General features: G+C 37.6%; 1 protein-coding gene across 1 annotated transcript in view; it reads right to left on the minus strand.

Moving 5' to 3' along the window:
• Nucleotides 1-26,380, minus strand: part of TACR1 (tachykinin receptor 1) — a gene marked incomplete at its 5' end in the record, with an annotated part of 93,376 nt that overhangs the window by 56,465 nt on the left and 10,531 nt on the right. Inside the window, one exon of the mRNA XM_082672593.1 lies at nt 14,842-15,036. Coding sequence (XP_082528719.1) covers nt 14,842-15,036 — 195 coding nt within the window. The remainder of the gene's footprint in view (nt 1-14,841; nt 15,037-26,380) is intronic.

Genomic DNA, 26,380 nt, shown 5'->3' on the forward strand with positions numbered 1-26,380 from the left:
TTATCAACATTATGAATGATGTTTGCTGTGGGTTTGTCATATATGGCCTTTTTTATGTTGAGGTAGATTACCTCTATGCCCACTTTCTGGAGAGTTTTTATCATAAATGGGTGTTGAATTTTGTCAAAAGCTTTTTTTTTGCATCTATTGAGATGATCATATGCTTTTTATTCTTAATTTGTTAATATGGTGTATCACACTGATTAATTTGTGTGTATTGAAGAATCCTTGCATCCCTGGGATAAATCCAATTTTATCATGGTGTATGCTCCTTTTAATGTGTTGCTGGATTCTGTTTGCTGTTATTTTTTTGAGGATTTTTGCATCTATATTCTTCAGTGATATTGGTCATAGAATTCGCCTGTGAAGCCCTCTGGTCCTGGACTTTTGTTTACTGAAAAAAATTTTTTTAATTTATTTTATTTATTTTTGGCTGCATTGGGGGTTTTTTTTGCGTGCATGGGCTTTCTCCAATTGTGATGAGTGGGGGTTAATCTTGGTTACAGTGCACGGGCTTCTCATTGTGGTGGCTTCTCTTTGTTGTTGAGCATGGGCTCTGGGTGTGTGGGCTTCAGTAGTTGCAGCATGCAGGTTCACTGCTTGTGGCTCACGGGCCCTAGAGCACAGCCCCCACAGTTGTGCCACATGTGCTTAGTTGCTCCGCGGCATGTGGGATCTTCCCAGACCAGGGCTTGAACCTGTGTCCCCTGCATTGGCAGGCAGATTCTTAACCACTGCACCACCAGGGAAGCCCTACTGGAAGATTTTAATTACAGTTTCAATTTCATTACTTGTGATTGGTATGTTCATGTCTTCTAATTCTTCTTGGTTCATTTTTGGAAGGTTGTACATTTCTAAGAATTTTTCCATTTCTTCCACGTTGTCCATTCTATTGGCATAGTGTTGCTTGTGTAGTCTCTTATGATCCTTTGTATTCCTGCATTGTCAGTTATAATTTCTCCATTTCATTTCAAATTTTATTGATTTGAATTCTATCCTTTTTTCTTGATGAGTCTGGTTAAAGGTTTATCAATTTTTTTTATGTTCTCAAGGAATCAACTTTTAGTTTTATTGATCTTTACTATTGTTTTCTTCATTTCTATTTCATGTATTTCTACTCTGCTCTTTATGATTTCTTTCCTTTTATTAACTTTGGGGGTTTCATTCTTCTTTCTCTAGTTGCTTTAGGTGTAAGGTTAGATTTTTTATTTGAGACTTTTCTGGTTTCTTGAGGTGAAATTGAATTGCTATAAACTTCCCTCTTAGAACTGCTTTTGCTGTGTCCCATAGGTTTTGGGTTTTCATGTTCTCATTGTCATTTGTTTCTATGTACTTTTTGATTTCTTCTGTGATCTCTTAGTTATTTAGTAGCATAATGTTTAGCCTCCATTTGTTTGTGTTTTTTCCAGTTTTTTTCCCTGTAATTGATTTCTAATCTCATAGTGTTGTGGTCAGAAAAGATTCTTGATATGATTTCAATTGTTTTAAATCTACCAAGTCTTGATTTGTGACCCAAGATGTGATATATCCTGGAGAATGTTCCATGTGCACTTGAGAAGAAAGTGTATTCTGCCACTTTCGGGTGGAATGTTCTATAAATATCAATTAAATCTATGTGGTCTATTGTGTCATTTAAAGCTTGTGTTTCTTTGTTTATTTTCTCTCTGGATGATCTGTCTATTGATGTAAGTGGGGTGTTAAAGTCCGCCACTATTATTGTGTTACTGTCGATTTCCCCTTTCATGACTATTAGCATTTGTCTTATATATTGAGGTGCTCCTATGTTGGGTGCATGTATATTTACAATTGTTATATCTTCTTTTTTGATTGATCCCTTGATCATTATGTAGTGTCATTTCTTGTCTCTTGCAACAGTCTTTATTTTAAAGTCTATTTTTTCTGATATGAATATTGCTACTCCATCTTTCTTTTGATTTCCATTTGCATGGAATATCTTTTCCCATCCCCTCGCTTGCTGTCTGTATGTGTCCCTAGGACTGAAATGGGTCTGTTGTAGAGAGCTTATATACGGATCTTGTTTTTGTATCCATTCAGCCAATCTGTGTCTTTTGGTTGGAGCACTTAATCTATTTACATTCAAGATAATTATTGATATGTATGTTCCTATTGCTATTTTCTTAATTGTTTTGTGTTTGTTTATGTGGGTCTCTTTCTTCTCTTGAGAAGAGAAGCTTAGAGAAGAGAAGCCACTTAGAGAAGCTCCTTTAGCATTTGTTGGAAATTTGGTTTGGTGGTGCTGAATTCCCTTAGCTTTTGCTTGTCTGTAAAGCTTTTCATTTCTCTGTTGAATCTGAGTGAGATCCTTGCTGGGTAGAGTAATCTTGGTTGTAGGATTTTCCCTTTCGTCACTTTAAATATATCCTGGCACTCCCTTCTATCTTACAGAGTTTCTGCTTAAAAACCAGCTGATAACCTTATAGGAATTCTCTTTTACATTATTTGTTGCTTTTCCCTTGATGCTTTTAACATTTTTCCTTGAATTTATGTTTTTTAGTTTGATTAATATGTGTCTTAGTGTGTTTCTTCTTGGGTTTATGCTGTATGGGACTCTGTGTTTCCTGGACCTGTATGGCTATTTCCTTTCCCATGTCAGGGAAGTTTTTGACTATAATCTCTTCAAATATTTTCTCAGACCCTATCTTTTTATCTTCCTCTTCTGGGACCCCTATAATTCGAATTTTGGTGAATTTAATTTGTCCCAGAGGTCTCTGAGGGTGTCCTCATTTCTTTTCAGTCTTTTTTCTTTATTCCATTCCATGGCAGTTATTTTCACCATTCTATCCTCCAGTTCACTTATCTGTTCTTCTGCCTCAGTTATTCTGCTATTGATTCCTTCTAGTGTATTTTTCATTTCAGTAATTGTGTTGTTCATCACTGTTTTTTTGTTCTTTAGGTCTTGTATGTCCTTGTTAAACATTTCTTTTATTTTCTCAATCCATGCCTCCATTTCTATTACTACTTGGATCATCTTTACTATTGTTGCTCTGAATACTTTTTCAGTTATGTTGCCTATTTCCTCTTCATTTATTTGCTCTTGTAGGTTTTTACCTTAATCCTTCATCTGTAACATATTTTTTGGTCATCTCATTTTTTTGATAGGTGCAGCTGTGTTCCTGTCTTGCTGATTGTTTGGCCTGAGGCATCCACCACTGGAGTTTGCAGGCAGTTAGTTGGAGGCAGGTCTTGTCGCCGAGATGAGGGCCTCTGGGAGAGCTCACACTGACTAATATTCCTGGTACCTGAAGATCTCTGTTAGTCCAGTGGTTTGGACTTGGTGCTCCAACCACAGGTGCTCAGGTCTCCTCTATGTTAATTATGTCAATGGTTTGTCTCATACATTGTGGGTTTTTCCCTCACTTTGTCATTTGCCAAACTCTCTCATGGAGTTTCCTGGCATACAGTATTTAACAAATATATCTATACCTGTATCTATATCTATGTTTATACTCAAACCAACCATCTCTTCATTTTAGTTTTGTCTTGAGTGTTATTTTTTGAAAGTTTTCACTCCTTTCCAATATATTTGGAATTTATATTCATTTTAAGATGTCAGAAAGAAACACATTTTTTTGATTAGTGCAGAGTTTCACCAGAATATATATTATGGACACTATTTCTGTGGGATGTTACCAGGGTTAGTCAAAAGAAGGATTCTATGATCAAGTAAATTTGGGAAACACAAGGTTTAACCAAAACCATCAGGTTTCTTTGCTGAAAAATTATCAGAGTGGAGCCTATTCATTACAATATTATTTGAAATAGCAAAGCACTAGAAGCAATCCAAATATAAATCAATATCATGCCAGATAAATAAGTTATGATTTTTCTATACAAAGTAATACTATGCAGCTGTAAAGAAAAAAATGAGACTATTTGCTTAATACTAAGGGGAAAGAATATCTGAGTTAAACTGTAAGTGGAAGAAACAAGAATATGGTATGTCATATATGACACTTTGTGTTAAGAAAGGAGACAATTAGAATATGTAGTCAAACCCTTTTTGATAAGCAGAGAGGAATTTTGGAAAGTTCACAAGAAACTGAGAACAAAACAGATGGAGAGATATACCATGTTCTTGGATTGGAAGAATCAATATTGTGAAAATGACTATACTACCCAAAGCAATCTACAGATTCAATACAATCCCTATCAAATTACCAATGGCATTTTTTTTTAAAGAACTAGAACAAAAAGATCTTAAAATTTGTATGGAGACACAAAAGACCCCGAATAGCCAAAGCAGTCTTCAGGGAAACAAACGGAGCTGGAGGAATCAGACTCCCTGACTTCAGACTATACTACAAAGCTACAGTAATCAAGACAATATGGTACTGGCACAAAAAGAGAAGCATAGATCAATGAAATAGGATAGAAAGCCCAGAGATAAACCCACGCACATATGGTCAACTAAACTATGAGAAAGGAGACAAAGATATACAATGGAGAAAAGACAATCTCTTCAATAAGTGGTGCTGGGAAAACTGGACAGCTACATGTAAAAGAATGAAATTAGAACCCTCCCTAACACCATACACAAAATTAAACTCAAAATGGATTAGAGACCTAAGTGTAAGACCAGACACTGTAAAACTCTTAGAGGAAAACATAGGCAGAATACTCTTTGACATAAATCACAGCAAGATCCTTTTTGATCCACCTCCTAGACTAATGGAAATGAAAACCAAAATAAACACATGGGACCTAATGAAACTTAAAAGCTTTTGCACAGAAAAGGAAACTACAAACAAGATGAAAAGACAACCCTCAGAATGGGAGAAAATATTTGAAAATGAATCAATGGACACAGGATTAATCTCCAAAATATATAAACAGCTCATGCAGCTCAATATTAAAAAAAAACAAATAACCCAATCAAGAAATGGGCAGAAGACCTAAATAGACATTTCTCCAAAGAAGACATACAGATGGCCAAGAAGCACATGAAAAGCTGCTCAACATCACTAATTATTAGAGAAATGCAAATCAAAATTACAATGATGTATCACCTCACACCAGTTAGAATGGACATCATCAGAAAATCTAAAAACAAGAAATGCTGGAGAGGGTGTGGGGAAAAGGGAACCCTCTTGCACTGTTGGTGGGAATGTAAAATGATACAGCCACTATGGAGAACAGTATGGAGGTTCCTTTAAAAACTAAAAATAGAATTACCATATGACCCAGCAATCCCACTACTGGGCATATACACTGAGAAAACCATAATTCAAAAAGACACATGCCCCCCTATGTTCATTGCAGCACTGTTTACAATAGCCAGGTCATAGAACAACCTAAATGCCCATTGACAGAGGAATGGATAAATAAGATGTGGTACATATATACAATGGAATATTACTCAGCCATAAAAAGGAATGAAATTGGGTCATTTGTAGAAATGTGGATGGATCTAGAGACTGTCATATAGAGTGAAGTAAGTCAGAAAGAGAAAAACAAATATCAAATATTAACGCATATATGTGGAACCTAGAAAAATGGTACAGATGAACTGGTTTGCAGGGCAGAAATAGAGACACAGATGTAGAGAACAAACATATGGACACCAAGGGGGGAAAGTGGCGGGGTAGGCGTTGTGCTGTGATGAATTGGGAGATTGGGATTGACATATATACATTAATATGTATAAAATGTATAACTAATAAGAACCTGCTGTATAAAAAATAAATTAATTAAAATTTAAAAATTCAAAAGAAACTAAGAACAGTGGTTAGAGGGAGAAATCTTTTTTCTGATTACTTTTGAAACTTACTGGTTTTTAAACCACATGAATATATTATATTAAAAAAGTAAATAAAAAATTTAAAAATGGAAAGCCTCTTAGAGGCTTCAGTACACTAATGTAATTTTGACTCTCTAAGTTGTGGGTAGCTGTGAGTTATGTGGTTACCCATAATGGTTACTTATAAACTCATTCAAGTTACAAAATCCTACAGAATTTGGGGTTCTCACGTTTCCAAAAAAATTATGGAAAAATTGTTTCAGAATTCACATGTTATCTGTAGCATATACTATATATAAAATTTTATATTCTTGGGTTTCTGTGTGTGTGTATGTATGTGTGTGTGTGTGTCTGTGTGTGTGATTTCTATTCTGTTTTTTATTGACCAATTCTATCCTCAGTATTGAGTATTTTCATATCTGAAAGAACAAGCCACTTCTTATATTTCTTTTTTGTTATTTTGCTGATATCAAAATTAATTCTTCTTTTTCAACATTTTCTTGAACTATTTTTATCCATTTATTCTTTCAGATGATTTGCTTTATCAGCCACCTAAACATACTTGTTGGAATAGTTTGAGAAGAACTGATATCTTCATGGAATTACATAAAGACAGAAGGGCGTTTCCACCTTTTTGGCTATTGTGAATAATGCTGCTATGAACATTGGTGTACAAAAAAAAAAATGTATATAGAAGGGAGACTGTTTCCTATATACCCTTAGATAATTTCCAGGTTTTGGATCATGTGAAATGTTTCTCAAGTATTCTGTTATGCCATTCAGTAAAGTCTAAAATAGCATGATTTTTTTGTTTTTCTTCATATAATGCCTATTTCTTAATTTTCTGGGGTTTTCTTTGTTTGTTTCTGTTGTAAAGAAGATGTGTTATTCACTTTATTTTCTCAAGGATTATTATTGATATAAACTATTTTTTTCTTTAATACATATTACCTTTTAAAAATTTTATTTTTGACATTTATTGAGACAAATATATACTTCCCTTTGACCAATTCATTTGATAAAATAAAATAACAATTTACTGATAACTTACTAACGTTATTGTTGGAAGAAGTCATGTTCAAAAAATAAAACATTGTTATTTTAATATAATTTTGAATTCTTTTGTGTGGATCTCTTGTCTATAGTTGGAAATGGAATTGGCCTAAATGTTTGTTTTTGGAGCTTAGTTTGTCAACTTTTTACATTTAGGTCATACCAAATGCATATAATAAATTAGCAAGTTCTCCATATGGTTCTGAACTCATTAAGAGTTTATAAGGTATTTGAAAGAAATTTTCTGCACAAATTTTGATTCCATTGCCTTTTATAATTGTAACTCTTGAACAGTATTTTCATTCTTCGCCTCTCAAGCTGCATTAATGTGATTTACAGTTTTGTAGAAAATTGTTCATTTAATCTTACATTCAATTACACTTTCAGGTCTGGTTGTGTTTTCTCTTTCAGTAAGGTCAGCTATCTCTGGAAATTTAACATGACAGCACAAAGGAATCCCAAATTTGGTAGTCCCATCTTTTTCAAGCTTACACTTTCACCTCCAAATTAGGCGTTGCCATATGTATTGCACATGACTTCCCATGGTGGCTACTGCCTCCTCTTTGTCTCTATCTGTGCAATATCTACCAGAAAGGTAGTGAAATTTATGGCATTTTTATGGCAACCTTCCTAGTTTCTGCATTAATGTAGGCTTCTTCTCCTTCTCCTTCTTTTTTTAAAATTTTATTTACTGTAAATTTTTTGTCTGAGTGTCAGGGTTAAAGACTTGCTTTTGTGCAACCATTTTCCCTTGAAATATCAATGCACTTTTCATTATCAGTTTAACTGCTTTCCATCAACAGCAGTGACAATACTAGGAGTGCTGGGCTATATAAATGTCGTGGGTGTCAGGGAGGAGATTAATCATACAAGCTAGCATAAACAGTCCTGGAACCACTAATATGCTGACACCCTTTTGGCAAGGCCTGGAGCAGGTTGGTAAAGGATCCACACTTGTTTTTTATTTGTGAAATAATCAAGAATGTGGAAAATTGGGGAAGTAAACTACAGGTACTTTTTCTAATATTCTTTTTTCCTTCTTATTCTCCACCAATTAGTTGATTTTTAATTTTCATTATTATTAATGAAACTAAAGGATATGTATAAATGTAAATATTTCAGCTAAGATGACGGGATATGACATACAAAAGACAAAATGCTATAAATAAAGACAGTCTTCTGTTACAATTGGTACTAATTAAGAATTATATTAGAGGACCTCCCTGGTGGTGCAGTGGTTAAAAATCCACCTGCCAGATGTAGAGAATGGACTTCAGGACACAAGGAGGGGGAAGGGTAAGCTGGGACGAAGTGAGAGAGTGGCAGTGACATATATACACTATGAAATGTAAAATAGATAACTAGTGGGAAGCAGCTGCATAGCACAGGGAGATCAGCTCAGTGCTTTGTGACCACCTATAGGGGTGGGATAGGGAAGATGGGAGGGAGAAGCAAGAGGGAAAGGATATGGGGATATATGTATATGTATAGCTGATTCACTTTGCTATACAGCAGAAACTAACACAACATTGTAAAGCAATTATACTCCAATAAAGATGTTTAAAAAAAAAAAGAATCTGCCTGCCAATGCAGGGGACTAGGGCTTGGAGCCCTAGTCTTGGAAGATCCCACATGCCACAGAGCAACTAAGCCCATGTGCCACAACTACTGAGCCTGCATGCCAAAATTACTGAAGCCCATGCACCTAGAGCCCATGCTCTGCAAGAAGAGAAGCTACCACAATGAGAAGCCCGTGCACTGCAGCGAAGAGTAGCCCCCAGTCGCCACAACTAGAGAAAGCCCGAGGGCAACAACGAAGACCCAATGCAGCCAAAAATAAATAAAATGAATAAATTTATAAAAAATAAAAGAATTATATTAGAGTTAATATATCCACGTTCATGTACACTTTCACAAAATCTCCAGGTAATTATAGTCATGAGTGATGCTGTTTTCTGACATAGTTTCCTTTCCCAGGACTATTGGTAATATTTGTAATTCAGATAAGCACATCTTACTTCATGCTAAAACTTTACCACAAAGTTATGTACAAAGAAGTTTAATTAACAGAAAATCACATATGACCAATATTAATAAATGATTCAGGGAAGCTGAAATTCCCCAGGCTGCCTAAATCTCATTCTTTGGGATGTATTTCTCATTTTTCATCCTTATTATAGACTTTTTCTTGGCCATATTGGTGAGCCCTCTGATAAAGAAATATTGACTCATTCATCTTCCTTGTCCTCAGGGGTATTACCCCATAACCTTCCAGGGCCACGGCAACTTGACACCCTGGATAGCATCCTCAAGAGTGGGCTTGGATCCAAATAATTTTGATAGCTACTGAATTTGCATTTTTCAAAGCCAAATATTTCTTCTTTATACTTTAATTTTTCTTTTACTGTGCTTTTTTTCTCCATCGGGAAGAGTTACTTTTGGTTACCCGTGAAATTTTTCTTCCTCACCAGTCAATCACTCTACCATTACAGGACTTCCTAGGTAGTGTCACAGTTTCACAAGAGCAGTCACAGCTGCCAAGTTGCTAAAATTATGGCAGGACTCAATCACAAACTATGACAATACTATATTAATAATGAACTCAAGTCTCCAGTTTCATGAATAATTTTAGAATAACATTCCATAACTGCAGATTGTAGACATAAACAGTGGATGACAGAAGAAATTGAACCTGTCCCTGCAGGGATCTAGGGATGTAGCTAGAAGCAGCCTGCTTATGAAGTTTGCTGTTTTATCTTACTAGTCAGCTAAGGGAAATCACTAATCAATTTTCAAAGAAGGAGATTAGTTAAAAAAACTATTATTTACATATGCATACACACATATATGTTCACATCAAATTGTACAAACATGTATAATGACATAAGAAATTCTTTATGATATGGTAAATGGCGGATTATAAAATGTAAATACAAATGATTCAAACTATGAAAAAAATTCAACCCTGTTCCAATAAGAGAAACTTATTGGAAACTTATTTAACTTTAGTGGGTAAAAATCTAAAATCTTGACAATACAGTCTGTTGACGAGGCTGTGGAGAAACAGAGACTTTCACACATTTCTGGTGGGAATGTAAATTAGTATGGAAGGCCAATATAAAAATTTGACCCAGCAATTCCATTTTGGGGATTTTTATGCTCCACATAGCCTTACATTATAAATGTAAAGGTTATTCATGACAGCAATCCAATAGCAAAAGGCTGGAGACAATCCCAAGTCCACTAAAAGTGACTGGTTAAATAATATTGTACATTTATAACATGGAGTACTGTGTAGCTGAAAAAAAGAATAGAGAAGCTTTTCATGAACTGATATGAAAAGATCTCTAAGACGTATTAAGTTAAATAAAAAACAGAACAATGTGCATAATAAGCTACATTTTGTGTTACAAAAAGGGAAACAATCTATATTTGTGTTGACCTGTAGGTACACAAGACACTTCAAAAGAAACTAAGAACAATATTTCCCTGGATGGAAATTCATCAAAATGTTAGAGCCTTTGTAAATGATGGGAATATGGGTGATTAAAGAAATTATAAGAACTTTCATTATACCCCATAATTTATTTATATTTTTAAATGCAAAATGAAGTTTTAAATGATTTTCCAGGAAGATGAACCAAGTCTATCTGTAGCATTTTGTAGCCCAGATGTACGTGCTTATGAATAATAGCAGCAAGGGATGAGTGCTGTGGAGAGTCTATGGGCTTGTTCTCTGGTTAACATTTGTCACATCCTTCCAGGGACAATAATTTGTCCTAACCCCCATTAGACCAATTGGAAAAATTCCAAATGGGCTGACACATAGGAGTTAGCAAGGCAAAATGCAAATAAACGTGAGAATGAAACGGGGCCCATCCATACTTCGGCTAATTCAGAGATGAGTACTTATGAATGTCACCCCAGGCACAGCCCACACTTCAGAAGATAATTTCTTATGGAGGAAATTTGGGGTTATCCCAATGGAAGCAGTATCTTGAGAGCTTGCAAAAGCAAAAACCTTTGGATAGCATTTAATTTTAAGTTAAATAAAAATGAAACATAAATTCCAGACAAAGTGCATAAGTCAAACTACTTGGCATTACGAGTAATTTTAAAGCAAACACTCATGCTACTACCATTGTGCTGGAGAAATATAATGCCATATCCTCAGAAGCAACTCCAAGTGTCCCTTCTTGATCACATCCCTTTCTCTCCCTTGAAAGATAATCACAGTCTTCACTTTCATGGTAACTACTTCTTTGCTTGCAGTTGTAGTATTACCACCTTTCATTTTGCTTGTTTTAAAACCTTATTTACAAGAGCCATTTATGCTGCATGGAGCTACATTTTGTTCATTCTGCCAACTACATAATATTCCACGGCATGCTTGTACCACAGTTAAAATATCCATCTAACTGAAGACGGACATTTGGAATATCTCCAGTTTAGGGCTTTAAGAATGATGCTGATATAAACAATATCTAGATGTATGTGGGTTCATAGCATGAGTTTTTCTAGGGTAATTAATTACCCCTGAGTGAAATTGCAGGGTTATGGGGTATGAATAGTTTCTTCTTTTCTAGATACTACAAAATGTTTTCCAATGTGGTTTTATCAATGTATACTTTTAGCAGTCTACTAAGGTTCTTCACCAAAAGTTCTAAATGCTTAGTTTAGTCAGACTTCTGAACATTTGCTAGTCTAATAGGTAGATAGTAAGATCTCATTATGGTTTTAATTTTCATTTCACTGTTGATGAATGAAGTTGTGTGCCTCCTTATATATTAATTGGCCATTTAATATATAAGGATATCTTTTGCCTGTCCTTTTATTGGATTGCGTTTCTTTAAAAGTGTTTACTTTAATACATGTATTAATAAGAATCTAAATGATAAGTGATCAGGGTTAGAGGTTAACCATGTAGCCAGAAGGCAAATGCCAGACTTTCAAAGATTTTCAAAAGACCCAGATTTTCACAAAACCTTTTAGCGTAATTATCTGGCATAAATTATTCATCAGATGAATTGGGCCTAAGCATTTGCCCATCTCACTCCCTGCTGCCAGTTTTCTGCCCATGTACCCAGATCAATGAATGACGCTAACAACAGTAGGTAACATTCACTAGATTCTTTCCAATGTGCATGGCACTGAGCTAAGCAAGTACCTTATTTACTTCTCTCAACACCTCTATATGGACTGTACTATTAGGCTTAGGAGCTTGAATAACTTGACTATTACGACTCAACTAGAGAGAGATGTAGCTGGGAGTTGATCACTCATTTAACTCTCAAGCCTATGCTCTTACCCTGTCTCAAAATAAAATTTCATTATGGTTTCAAATTTGGAATTACTGTGTACTGTGGAAATGGCAATCATTAGTTCTAATAAAAGAGAATATAATAAAGTACTTAGTTTAGAACTGATGGAATTTAAATTCCCTAAAAAATATATCATGATGCATTATGACAGATACTGACAAAAATAAAATAGGTTTGCATAAAGCTTACACTTATGTTTGTATCACAGACAATATGTGAATGGCAAATGTGGATGCTTTCAACTTACCACTGCATCTATAAACATTTTATACATCTTGAATAGATAAAATCAGGAGCTCTTATTCCAGGCCCATTTGTTTTTAGGTTAAAATCATGAAATAAACAATAATGGCAAACCTAACCATGCATCCAGTAGCAGTTACCCAAAATTCTTTAAAGGTAACTTGAAAGGACAGTCCAAAACATTGAGTCTCAAAGGGACTTTCTAATCATTAGTAAGCATAAAACAGAAAAATGTTTAAAAGTAAAACACTATTGTTTCTTGCATGAGATCCCAGAGATCTGTGAGAAAATAAACCTTTATTTCCAAGTTAAAATTTGAATTTGTTGGAAGATAAAAGAACTGTGCTTATTTGAAGCAAAAAGTTTCAGAAAGGTGATCAGACTTTGAAAAGCTCACAAGAACTAAGAACTGAGCTAAGGTCCATGAAGTTGACGGCAGTTTCTGAAGCAGTTTATATAATGAACTTTAATTCAGAGGGGTTTTTTTTCCCCCTTTTGAGGGAAGCTTCTGGCTTGAACATGTTCATGGGTCCCGTACAGCTTGTAAAGCTATGTTCTTTCTCCCACTGTGACTCTGCTCAGGCTTGTAGTTTCACTTGAAAGAAAAATGTTCAACATCTCCTAGGCTAAGCATTAATCCTCCCACTGCCTGATCAATTAAATCCCGCTGTCTGTGTCTGGAAGGCAAAGTCTGAACTTTATGTATTGCTTTCTGACAGGCTACATTTCCATGCTCCATGGAACAGATGCAGTAGTGTAACTCTGTGTGCAACAGGATTTTGGACCCTCAAATCTAGAGGGCCAACAGGTACAGTGTCTCATTTTACCATTTAATAAGTTCAAAGGTCTATAATGATTATATTATACTATCTAATGAATTTAGTTCAATAACAGTATCTTATCTTTCGTATGGCATTTAATAGCTTACAAGGCGAGAATACATTATCTTGTTTGCTCTTCAAAACAGTTTTTTATGTGAGGCAGTGCTTTATCATATTCCATTTAACAACGAGGAGAGACTGTGCTCTTGCCCAGGGTCACAAAGCTAGAAACTGGCAATCTTGTAATTAACACCCAGATCTTCTGATTCTAATACAAGTGGTCTTTCTTTTACAATTCACTTAATAAACCCAAGATTGGAAAATTATAGAGGACTTTCAAAAGGAGCCATATTATCAATGTGCTTTGAATCCAGAAAACTGATGATAATATAAATGTCAAATTGCTGCTCACTTGAATAGAACAAAACAAAGAATAAGGCATTTTAATGTTGCCTCTAAGATAAGAAATTTTGGAAAATGTGCCAAGATAGCTTTAAAAAGCCCTAAATGTGATCGGTCAGGCCGCTGGAAGAGAAACAGTCTTGTCCTGTGGGGGACCTGTTACTCATAAGGTCTCAATGTTCTGGCCTTGCCTTCCCATGCATTTCACATGTATAGGTATTTTTCCAGCTGCAAAATCCTAGAAGGTAGGTGTTTTGGTTTAGTTTTCCCCAGAGACACATCCTGAGATAAAGATTCAGGTGCAAATGACTTATTTGGAAGGAGAAAGAAACACTAGTAGGGAGTGGGGCTAACAAAGCGTGTGTCATTGAGCCAGCTGCTACCAGGGTGACTGGAGCTTAATCCCAAGAGGAAACCCTGAACACAGTAAAACACACACCTCAGAGACCTCCCACCTGAAGGGGGAGGGAGCTGGGGTGTTCATATGCCAACTCCCATCAGTTTGTGTGTGTTTTTTTTTTGGTTGAGTTGGGTCATTGTTGCTGTGTGCAGGCTCTCTCTAGTTGCGGTGAGCGGGGGCTACTCTTCATTGCAGTGTGCGGGCTTCTCATTGCGGTGGCATCACTTGCGGAGCACAGGCTCTAGGCGTGTGGGTTTCAATAGCTGTGGCTCGCAGGCTTTAGAGCACGAGCTCAGTAGTTGTGGTGCACTGGCTTAGGTTGCTCCGTGGTATGTGGGACCTTCCCAGACCAGGGCTTGAACCCCTGTCCCCTGCATTGGCAGGCGGATTCTTAACCACTGCACCACCAGAGAAGTTCCCCCATCAGTTGTTTTTGAGAGCTGCTGGGAGTGTGGAGGGAAAGATAATTCCCTTACCCTCTGGCATGCTGTGCAAGAGGGCAAAATGGCACTCTATAGGGTAGGAAAAAGTTCCCAGGCAAAGAAATGCAGACACTGGCAGGGCAAAGTCACTGGTAAGAGGGACACGGTAGTGTGCCCAAATGGTATGCTATATCAGGATCCAGGTCTTATATTTTAAAACTTTTCATTCAAAATCCAGAATAGTATTTGGGACATAACAGTCTCCTGAAAATTATGGACACATCAACCTGACACAGAGTGGTTGTGAGAAATGTTTACAAATTAAAACCTAACATACAAATTAAATCCTAACCACCAGAAGAACAAAAGAAAGAAGGAACAAGAAAGGGCAAAGAAGGCACTGAAATTCATCTCTACTCACACTTTCTCATAAATCTTGTTGGGATGCTCCGGCCAATCGATCATGCACACCACTCGGTTGGGCATGGTCTCCGTGGTTGAGTAGTAGCCCTGGGGGAAGGCCAGGAGGAGAGCCAGGACCCAGATGACGCAGATGACCACCTTGGTGGCTGTGGCCGACAGTCGGGGCTGGAGGGGGTGGATGATGGCCATGTACCTGGAACAGAGAAGAAAGGACAAAAATTCCAATTTGGTCACCAAAATCTGCATTAGTGATTATGTATTGTTCCTGCCCAGTGAAAAATTCTCCAGAAGCCCTTTGAGTCCTGGTGATTTTTACAATTATTTTCTTTTTCATATTCTATCCTTAAGTTTTATGACTTTTATGACATAAATGCTAAACTCAGCCATATATTTTTAATATTTTAGAACCCATCTAGCAACATTTCAGGAGAGAAATTTTCATCCTTGTCCTTATGCTAGGGACATGATGCCTAAGTATATGTCAGTGGTTTACAGTGAAATAAGAAAAATAAGAACAACTTTGTGAATTTAGCCAATGTAAAGCCTATTTTTACCTTTTTTGGATTAAGGAATAATGGTGATAGAAATAGTAGTTTTTAAAGTCCTGGTGTGGCAATTTTAAAGGCTAGCAATCCTGTACAGGTCCATACAATTTGAAGGGAAGTGAATGTGTACAAATGAGAAAGCAGTGGCCTAAAGCTAACAAAAAACCAATAGCTCCTGGAGAAATCTTCACCAATTCTTTGAACATCTAAAAGTCAGTGTATGGCTAACAAAGTATGCTTCATGAAGAGAAAGAGACTCTCCACCTCCTGAGACAGATACACTTGAGCATATCAAAGCCCAGGGTAGATGAAACCTCTCTGCAGGAAGAGGGAAGCAAAGTGAATGATGACTTTAGGTCTGGAGCCATTTCTCCATCTCTTACTTGGGATCAAGCACTGAGTGGTGTCATCTGAATGAGTGTCCACGTCTGAATTTGTGTATAGACTTTGAGATTTTAGAATTAACAAATGTTCCAATCAGCATTTCATATCAGTTATAGTCACATCAATTCTGCCTCCTGCATTGAAAAAATCACTTACCTTTTAAAGGAATAGGTTTAGCCCAGTCCCCTAACACCCCTGCCCCGAGCTTTTGAGGTGTGTGGTGGACAGGAACGAAGCAGCTTGGGATGGAACAGAGCTCACGCCCCTTCTAGGGTACTGCTCCCTTCCCCCATGTTGTGAGGACCCCTCCTGCCTGGAATCTTGTTCTCCAGTGGATGCTGGACTCAAAGTGGCTGAAGTCAAGTACTCCTACCTCACTGGCCTGGTTACAGGGTCCTCACTTGGGGAAGGGGAGCCATGTCAACCTCTTTTCCCATCCCTTTGTTACTATTTTGCACTCTTAACACCTGCCAATAAATATTGTCTACACTGAAAACAATTATTTTTTGCAGAGTTCATGGATCCATCCCTTAAAATATGCATTTTTTTTTCACAGTAGGAATTATGTCTTATACCGCCTTTTGGGTTTAAGTATCTGACAAAGTCTCCGAATCATGCATTTGATTCTCTGACAGGCAGGTGTTTCTGGCTTCCATGGGACTGAATAGTCAATGGAGACTTCAGAAATGAGCAGACAAATAGAACAGCTGTCAGCTGGCTCCAAATAATTCCACATAATTCTTTTCTACAGTCTTTGGACTCTAGGATCTCTAGGCTGGAACTGGGGCCAGGCTTACAAGGAAAGCAATTTCATTCAGTATGTGCACTACAAATTCACACTGTGCACCTGCCGCACGCAGAGCACTGTGTTTCCTTGTGAACTCCGAGCTTCTAATTTCTCCAAGGAGAAAACGCATATAAATAAACAGCCACAAAACATGACAGTAGGATATGTGACCTCAAGTGGTAATCTGATAAATACCTCAGAGCCTTAGGGAGGCTGCAGATTCGGAATGGCAGGTGGATTATTGAAGAGGCTTAAAGGGGTGTGCTTGGCTGGATTTGGGGTGAGCCTGCTGAGCATCTGGCTTGAAGGGCAAGAAGCATTCAGAGACTTCCTCCCTTCTCCATGTTATGATTAGTTAGATCTTCCCTGTCTGAGAAGCGTGATGGCTCAGTTTTCATGAAGGCTTCCCTGATTGTCCTTTTATAGAATACCTTTTAGAATAACTTTTCCTAGATTTTCTTGCTAGGGACTTAGGCTTTCCTTCTCTGGTCTGTAAGAGCGATGGCACAGACAGTGTTCAGTATATGAAAGAATATTAGGATGCCTCAGGTCAGCTTTTACACATGTAATCAGAACTGATGATAGCTCCCCGGAAGGAAATCCCCAGTATCTTTTCCTTCTCCCTCTTTTGGAAAGTGGTTAGGTAGTCTTTTTTAAAATTTATTTTATTCAAGTATTGTTGATTTATAATATAGTGTTAGTTTCTACTGTACACCAAAGTGGTTTATATATATATATATATATGTACATTCTAAGGGTTGATAGTAATTTTTTTCCTTGTGATGAGAGCTCTTAGGATTTATTCTCTTAACAACTTTCATATATAACATACAGCAGTGTCAATTATATTTATCATGTTGTATATTACATCCTTAGTACTTTTTTATCTTATAATGAAAATTTGTACCTTTTGGCTACTTTTACCCAATTCCCACTCCCCCAACCCCCACCTCTGAAAACCACAAATCTGATCTTCTTTTTCTATGAGTTTGTTTGTTTTTGAAGTATAACACTATGTTAGTTCCTGGTATACAGCATAGTGATTGGATATTTCTATGCAGTTCAAAATGATCACCATAAGAAGTCTGGTTGTGATCTGTCACCATAAAAAGATATTACATAATTATGGACTTCCCACACTGTACATTTCATACCCATGTCTCTACTCTTATTTGAATATTTTAGTCATGACATATCAGCAAGTCACTGTGCCCCTCCTTTGTCAAACACACAAAAGTGTCAGCATGACTCTGAAAATGTTATCACCTATTTGGGAAATATAATTATGCTTTAACAAAAGGACACTAAGTGTAGGTAGTCTTGAAGTCAGGAGAGAGCGGAATTAGGAATAGACTTGCAAAAGATATTGTGGTGGAGGTGAGTAGTAATCTATAAATCTCTGGGCAAATTTCCCTGGTTGATTTGGTGGCTATAAAGTCTGTTACTCAACTACCATCTACAGAGCATTGAAAGGGCAAAGACAGGGATTTCCCTGGTGGCACAGTGGTTAAGAATCTGCCTGCCAATGCAGGGGACACGGGTTTGAGCCTTGGTTCGGGAAGATGCCACATGCCACGGGGCAACTAAACCTGTGCATCACAACTACTGAGCTTGTGCTGTAGAGCCCGTGAACCACAAATACTGAGCCCACACGCCACAACTACTGAAGCCCGCGTGCCTAGAGCCCGTGCTCCGCAACAAGAGAAGCCACTGTAATAAGCCCACGCACCCCAACGAAGAGTAGCCTCTGCCTGCCGCAACTAGAGAATGCCCGCACGCAACAAGGAAGACCCAACGCAGCCAAAAATAAATAAATAAATTTATATATAAGAAAGAAAGGGCAGGGCTTCCCTGGTGGCGCAGTGGTTGAGAGTCCGCCTGTCGATGCAGGGGACACGGGTCCGTGCCCTGGTCCGGGAAGATCCCACATGCCGCGGAGCAGCTGGGCCCGTGAGCCATGGCCGCTGAGCCTGCGCGTCCGGAGCCTGTGCTCCGCGGCGGGAGAGGCCACAACAGTGAGAGGCCCGCGTACCGCAAAAAAAAGAAAGAAAGAAAGAAAGAAAGAAGGCAAAGACAACTCTCAACCTGCAGTGAATCAAGCATTGTCTGGCTACTTCCAACGGAGGTCCAGTGTACTGCAGACCTGATGACCTTCTATACTTGGGGTGGTATCCTGAAAAGAATCCTGAGAAGTCTTGATTTCCCTCTTGGTTCTGCCTCTTTCCTGCTGCCTGACAGCAATGAAACCTTTGTTTCCTCTTTAGTCATGGGGTTGTTGTGGCAATCCTAGAATCAGAGCCAGTGGATGTGGATTTGTGCAATCACTATTGTCTTCTTTCCAATTTGCTGAAGGGCTGGACCTGGTTGGTCATGACTAGAGTCTCTTTTGAGTGTTTGTATTAAAATTGTAAAATTGCTTACTGAAGCATTTCCCAGAGACAAGATCTTTCCCCTACAAAGCTGGACATGCAGCCGTGAAGATGCCTGTCTCAGCTTCAGCACCTCCCAGGCTCCTGCTTTCACTGTGTCTGTGCATTCTCAGACTTCACAGGAGCTTAGAGAGGATGCACAAGGGAGAATGTGGTGATTACACTGTCTCTTTTGGATATTATTTCAAATGCAAATTTTTAATTTACTTTTAACTCAGAATAAATGTTCAGACTTTAATAAATTTAACCTAACAGTCATCCTCATGGCCGAATTGGTGATACATGGCTCAGAATCTAATGTGACTGGGGCTTAAGGGGGATCGCATAAGCATATCAGTGCTGTAGCTCCAAATGGGTGGCAGAAAGCCATATTTTATTTTTATTGCAAAAATTGTAATTTGGAAGCCCATTTCAGTTAACTCTGCCATTTCCTGAGTGTAGGCGCTATTTCAGTGACAGATAAAAGTATTGTACACATAAAGCCAGAGAGACTAAAAAAGATTGACTTTAAAAATGTATATATTTTCATTTGTATGAAATAGAGCCATTTATAAATCTCCTTCCTCCCTTTTTTTCTTTCTTCTTTCTCTCTCTTGCAATTCTCACTTCTGGGGTTTGTGTAATGCACTTCTTTCTTATTTACCCTAAATCTAGTACCACTTGGATGACTTGTCTGCAGAAGGTTACATATTTCCTTTCTTACTGTCCATTTGTATTTTGGATTCCATTAACATACATTTATATATTTATTTGTAACCACCCTGAACAATTCTTGCTTATTCGCTTGTAAGTTATCACAGAGTAAGTGCTGCAAGCCCCTGGAAATTACATTCAATAAATATTTATTGACTACATTGCGCTCATGGGACTAGAAGGCAGTCAATGAAATGTCTTTCTAGTTTATGCATTAATCATCAGGCTACCAGAGAGACTGTCTGGAGGCTGTGTGGGATGTAGATTATGTTCTCCACTTCAGGTTGTTTCAGTCCCGTGGTGGGCCATGAGCTCTGATTTGAATTGTATGTGGCCTCTCTGATGAAAACTTGAGGTGCTGTCTTCCTCTTGCATAATTTTGCTTTATAAAATGAACTCTCCATATAGTGCTTTAAGTCTGGCAAAATATAAGCCTGCACATTTTTAAAAACACAGAATGAAACAATCCTATTGTGAGAAAGAATTCCAATCTTCTGACAAGCTGCAGTATTCTCATAACTTTCACCTATACCAGCCCTAAGTCATTTGGCAAACAGAATGTCTTTCCTCTACTAGGATATCTGTCTCACCACATCCTTCTTGTACATTTCCCTTCCAATTCCAGTCCTTGCTCTCCCTTATCCACATTCACTTCTTCCTGTGATGGTACAAGTTTCCTTTGAGGGACTGCATCTCCCTGGGTTCAAATGACCAGGAGGGGTGACAGCTAAGAGCATGGCTATCTCTTCTCTCTTTATCCTCCACAGATTCTTTGAGGATGGTAGTTGCTGTGACTTATTCATGCTGGTATCCTTGGCTTCCTCAGTGCCTAGGATATAGTAAATACTCAATGAAAGCTTAATTTAATAAATGAATATACAAATTTCTTGGCACATGGCAGGGGCTCTGTAAATGGTTGTTGAATAAAAATACATGCAGCAGGAGAAGTACATGCATATTATACCTTTGTTTCTCCCAGTCTGAATATATGTGAGAATAATTATTGCTCAGTGTTTTCTGTTGTACAGACATCCAGGATCATCCTGCAGGAGTGATCTCACTGGACCCAGGTCTTCAGAATTTCCTAGATCTTGACATTAAGCCCTTAAATTCTCAATAATTATTTGTCAAATAAATTCTGCATTGACCAGCATGTTGGGAACTGTACAAAACAAAACTCAGTCTTTCTACATGGCATCACCCTTTGGCTCTTCCTCTGAACAAGAGGTCACTTCATCCTTTCTCCTACTCCCCTCCCTTCCATTATAAGGAGCACATAGTCCTTCTACCTGAGGTCACTAACATTTCATCAGTTGGGGTTTTCTTCCAGGACATTTCCTTAATGTCCTGGAAAATTCAGGGAACTTATTTAGCCAGATCATTTGACCAGCAACTTTATCTACTCAACTAAGACAAATCTCACAACTTATAACCAAAGAGGTCTTTGAGCAGCCAATAGAGATGACACAGAGTCATCTACTAAATCATTGTGGTAATGGCAGAGCCTCTCACGTTCTCACTGCTGTTATGTACAACTCTAAATAGCATGAATTTTTTGCCTCCAAGCCCAAGTAGATTCATAACACTGTTGGTGGACTCATTTCAAAAAGTACCAAATAACAACAAGATTTCAGTAAACAAGACCATAAGAAATGGGTACAAAGACAGATGAAACCAAGAGCCTGTGACAATTTAGAGTGAATTGAAGGAGGGGATGTGGCTGACTGTTGTCCAAGTTGTCCTATTCAGGTGGACCCATGTGGTCAAATATGATTCAGATGTAGAGTCTCCAGCCAGGGTTACCATAAAAGTTACATGACTAAAGACTGAAATGGACTATGGGTAAAATGCAGTAAAGGTCTAAACCAAATATAATATCCTGAGTGTTTTGAGGAACAGCCAAGATGACAGAGTAGGAAGACCCTGAGCTCAACTCCTCCCATGGACACACCAAAATTAGTGAGAATGACATGAAGATGAACCAAAAAGATTTTCCACATCTAAATATATAAAGAAGGAACCACAAGGAGACAGGTGGGATGGGGGGCAAAGACATGGTATAGTCAAGATCCACAATCCTGGCGAGCTGACCAACAAATAGGAGGATAATCACAATTGAAGAGGTTCTTCCCAAGGAGTGAGGGGTCCAAGCCCCACAGAGGGCTCCCAATCCCAGAGGTCCTTTACTTGGAAGGTGAGTCCCCAAACATCGGGGTTTGAAGGCTAACCAAGTTTGCATATGGGAGAGCTGGAGGCCTTTGGGAAACAGACTCTGGGCTTGAAGGGTACATGCAAAATTTCACACTCTCTGAGACCCACTGCAGAAGCAGTAATTTGAAAGGAGACCAGGTCAGACCCACTTGTTGATCTTAGAGAGCCCCTCAGAGAGGCAAGAGGGAACTGGGACTCCCACTGGAGACATAGACAATCAAGGCAGCCATTTTTTTAAAAATGGGCAAAGATATTTATTCCATATTAAAAACAAACAAAAGGAACGGCAAACAAGTTAAAACCACACACCACCTGATGTCAGTAGGGATGCTGGTATTTTAATCTACCAATCTGTTTGTAATGAAGGCTTTTAAGCAATCCCACTTTCTATAATGGAAGCTTTCAAAGGAGCTGGGGTAGCTGGTATGGGTAGGTTAACATTTAATAGGCTCTGGATCATTCACATCCAGATATCAATCTCTGTGGGGTTTTTTTTAAATTTTTATTTTACTCTATTGGAGCATAGTTGATTAACAATGTTTTGTTAGTTTCAGGTGTATAGCAAAGTGATTCAGTTATACATATGCATGTGTCTATTCTTTTTTAAAATTCTTTTCCCATTTACATTATTACAGAGCATTAAGCAGAGTTCCCTGTGCTATACAGTAGGTACTTGTTGGTTATCCATTTTAAATACAAGAGTAGTATGTACATGTTAATCCCAAACTCCCAATCTATCCCTCCCACCCACCCTTCACCTCTGGTAACCATAAGTTCCTTCTCTGTTTCTGTTTTGTAAATAAGTTCATTTGTATCATTTTTTAAAGATTCTGCATATAAGCGATATCATATGGTATTTGTCTTTCCCTGTCTGACTTCACTTACTATGATAATCTCCAGGTCCATCCATGTTGCTGCAAATCACATTATTTCATTCTTTGTAATGACTAAATAATATTCCATTTCATATATACTACATCTTCTTTATGTATTCATTTGTTGATGGACATTTAGGTTGCTTCCATGTCCTGGCTATTGTAAACAGTGCTACAATGAACATTGGGGTGCATGTATCTTTTTGAACCATGTTTTTCTCTGGATATATGCCGAAGAGTGGGATTACTGGATCATATGGTAGCTCTATTTTTAGTCCCTTAAGGAACCTCCATACTGTTCTCCACAGTGGCTGTACCAATTTACATTCCCACCAACAGTGTAGGAGGGTTCCCTTTTCTCCACACCATCTCCAGTATTTACTGTTTGTAGATTTTTTGATGATGGCCATACTGACAAGTGTGAGGTGATATCTCATTGTAGTTTTGATTTGTATTTCTCTAATACTTAGTGATATTGAACATCTTTTCATGTGCCTCTTGGATATCTGTACGTCTTCTTTGGAGAAATGTCTGTTTAGGTCTTCAGCCCATTTTTTGATTGGGTTGTTTGTTTTTTTCATATTGAGTTACATGAGCTGTTTGTAAATTTTGGAGACTGATCCCTTGTCATTGCATTGTTTGCAAATACTTCCTCCCATTCTGTGGGTTGTCTTTTTGTTTTGTCCATGGTTTTCTTTGCTGTGCAAAAGGTTTTGAGTTTAATTAGGTCCATTTGTTTATTTTTGATCTGTCTAGGAGACATATCAAAAAAGATATTGCTGTGATTTATGTCAAAGTATGTTCTGCCTAATTTTCCTCTAAGAGTTTTATAGTAACCAGTCTTACATTTAGGTTTTAATCCATTTTGAGTTTGTTTTTGTATATGGTGTTAAAGAATGTTCTAAGTTCATTTTTTTACATGTGGATGTCCAGTTTTCCCAGCATCATTTATTGAAGAGACTTTCTTCCATTGTATAGTCTTGCTTCCATTGTCAGAGATTAATTGACCATAGGTGCATGGGTTTACTTCTGGGCTTTCTATCCTATCCCATTGATCTATATTTCTGGTTTTGTGCCAGTACTATACTGTTTTGATGACTGTAGTTTCATAGTATAGTCTAAAGTCAAGGAGCCTGATTCCTCTAGCTCCGTTTTTTCCCTCAAGATTGCTTTGGATATTCGGTGTCTTTTGTGCCTCCATACAAATTTTAACATACTTTGTTCTAGTTCTGTGAAAAATGCCATTGGTAATTTGATAGGGATGGCATTGACTCTGTAGATTGCCTTGTGTAGTAGTCTTTTTGACATTATTGATTCTTTCAATCCAGAACATGGTATATCTTTCCATTTGTTTGTGCCACCTTCAATTACTTTCATTAGCATCTTACAGTTTTTGGAGTACAGGTCCTTTGTATCCTTAGGTAGTTATATTCCTAGGTATTTTATTCTTTTTGATGTGATGGTAAATGGGATTGTTTCTTTAATTTCTCTTTCTGATCTTTTGTTGTTGTTACTGTAGAGAAGTGCAAGAGATTTCTGTGTATTAATTTTGTATCCTGAAACGTTACCAAATTCATTGATGAGCTCTAGTATTTTACTGGTGGCATCTTTAGGATTATCTACGTATAGTATCGTGTCATCTGCAAACTGTGAGAGTTTTACTTCTTCCTTTCCAGTTTGCATTTATCTTATTCTTTTTCTGCTTTAATGCCATGGCAAGGACTTCCAAAACTATGTTGAATAAAAGTGGTGAGATTGGACATCCTTGTCTTGTTCCCAATCTTAGAGGAAATGCTTTCAGCTTTTCACCAGTGAGCATGATGTTAGTGGTAGGTTTGTCATATATGGCCTTTATTAAGTTGAGGTAAGTTCCCTCTATGCCTACTTTCTGGAGGTTTTTTTTTTTTAATCATAAGTGGGTGTTGAATTTGTCAAAAGGTTTTCTGTATCTATTTAGATGATCATATGGGTTTTATTCCTCAATTTGTTATGTGGTGTATCCCACTGATTGATTTGTGGATATTGAAAAATCCTTGCATCCCTGGGATAAATCTCACTTGATCATGGAGTACATCATAATGTATTGTTGGATTTGGATTGCTAGTATTTTCCTGAGGATTTTTTACATCTATGTTCATCAGTCATATTGGCCTATAATTTTCTTTTTCTGTGGTATCTTTGTCTGGTTTTGGTATCAGTGTGATGGCGGCCTCATAGAATGAGTTTGCAATTATTCCTTCCTCTGCAAGTTTTTGGAGGAGCTTGAGAGTGATAAGTGTTAACTTGTCTCTAAACGTTTGATAGAATTCTCCTGTGAAGCCATTGGGTCCTGGAATTTTGTTTATTGGGAGTTTTTAAATCACAGTTTCAATTTCAGTACTTGTGATTTGTCTGTTCATATTTTCTATTGCTTCTGGGTTCAGACTTGGGAGATTGTACCTTTCTAAGAATTTGTCCATTTCTTCCAGGCTGTGCATTTTATTGGCACATAGTTGCTTGTAATAGTCTCTTATGATCCTTTGTATTTCTGTGGTGTCCGTTGCAACTTCTCCTTATTCATTTCTAATTTTATTGATTTGAGCCCTCTCCCTTTATTTCTTGATGAGTTTGGATAAAGGTTTATCAATTCTATTTATCTTTGCAAAAACCAGCTTTTGATCTTTTAATTTTTTTAACAACGTTATTGGAGTATAATTGCTTTACAAAGGTGGTTACATTCTGCTTTATAACAAAGTGAATCAGCTATATATATATACATATATCCCCATATCTCCTCCACCTTGTGTCTTCCTCACACCCTCCTTATCCCACCCCTCTAGGTGGTCACAAAGCACCAAGCTGAACTCCCTGTGCTTTGCGACTGCATCCCACTAGCTATCTATTTTACATTTGGTAGTATAAAGAAGTCAATGCCACTCTCTCACTTCGTCCCAGCTTACCCTTCCCCCTCCCCATGTCCTCAAATCCATTCTCTACATCTGTGTCTTTATTCCTGTCCTGCCCCTAGGTTCTTCAGAACCATTTTCTTCTCTTTTTTTAGATTCCATATATATGTGTTACCATACGGTACTTATTTTACTCTTTATGACTTACTTCACTCTGTATGACAGTCTCTAGGTCCTTCCACCTCACTACAAATAACTCAGTTTCGTTTTATTTTATTGCTGAGTAATATTCCATTGTATATATGTGCCACATCTTCTTATTCCATTCATCTTTTGATGGACACTTAGGTTGCTTCCATGTCCAAGCTAATGTAAATAGAGCTGCAATGGACATTGTGTTACACGACTCATTTGGAATTATGGTTTTCTCAGGGTATATGCCCAGTAGTGAGATTGCTGGGTCATACGGTAGTTATAATTTTAGTTTCTTAGGGAACGTCCATACTGTTCTCCATACTGGCTGTATCAATTTCCATTCCCACCAACAGCGTAAGAGGGTTCCATTTACTTCACACCCTCTCCAGCATTTATTGTTTGTAGATTTTTTGCTGATGGCCATTCTGACTGGTGTGAGGTGATACCTCATTGAAGTTTGATTTGCATTTCTCTAACGATTAGTGATGTTGAGCATCCTTTCATGTTTGTTGGCAATCCGTACATCTTCTTTG

This window comes from Grampus griseus, assembly GCF_964374135.1.
Source record: "Grampus griseus genome assembly, chromosome: 15".
Taxonomy (NCBI): Eukaryota; Metazoa; Chordata; class Mammalia; order Artiodactyla; family Delphinidae; genus Grampus; species Grampus griseus.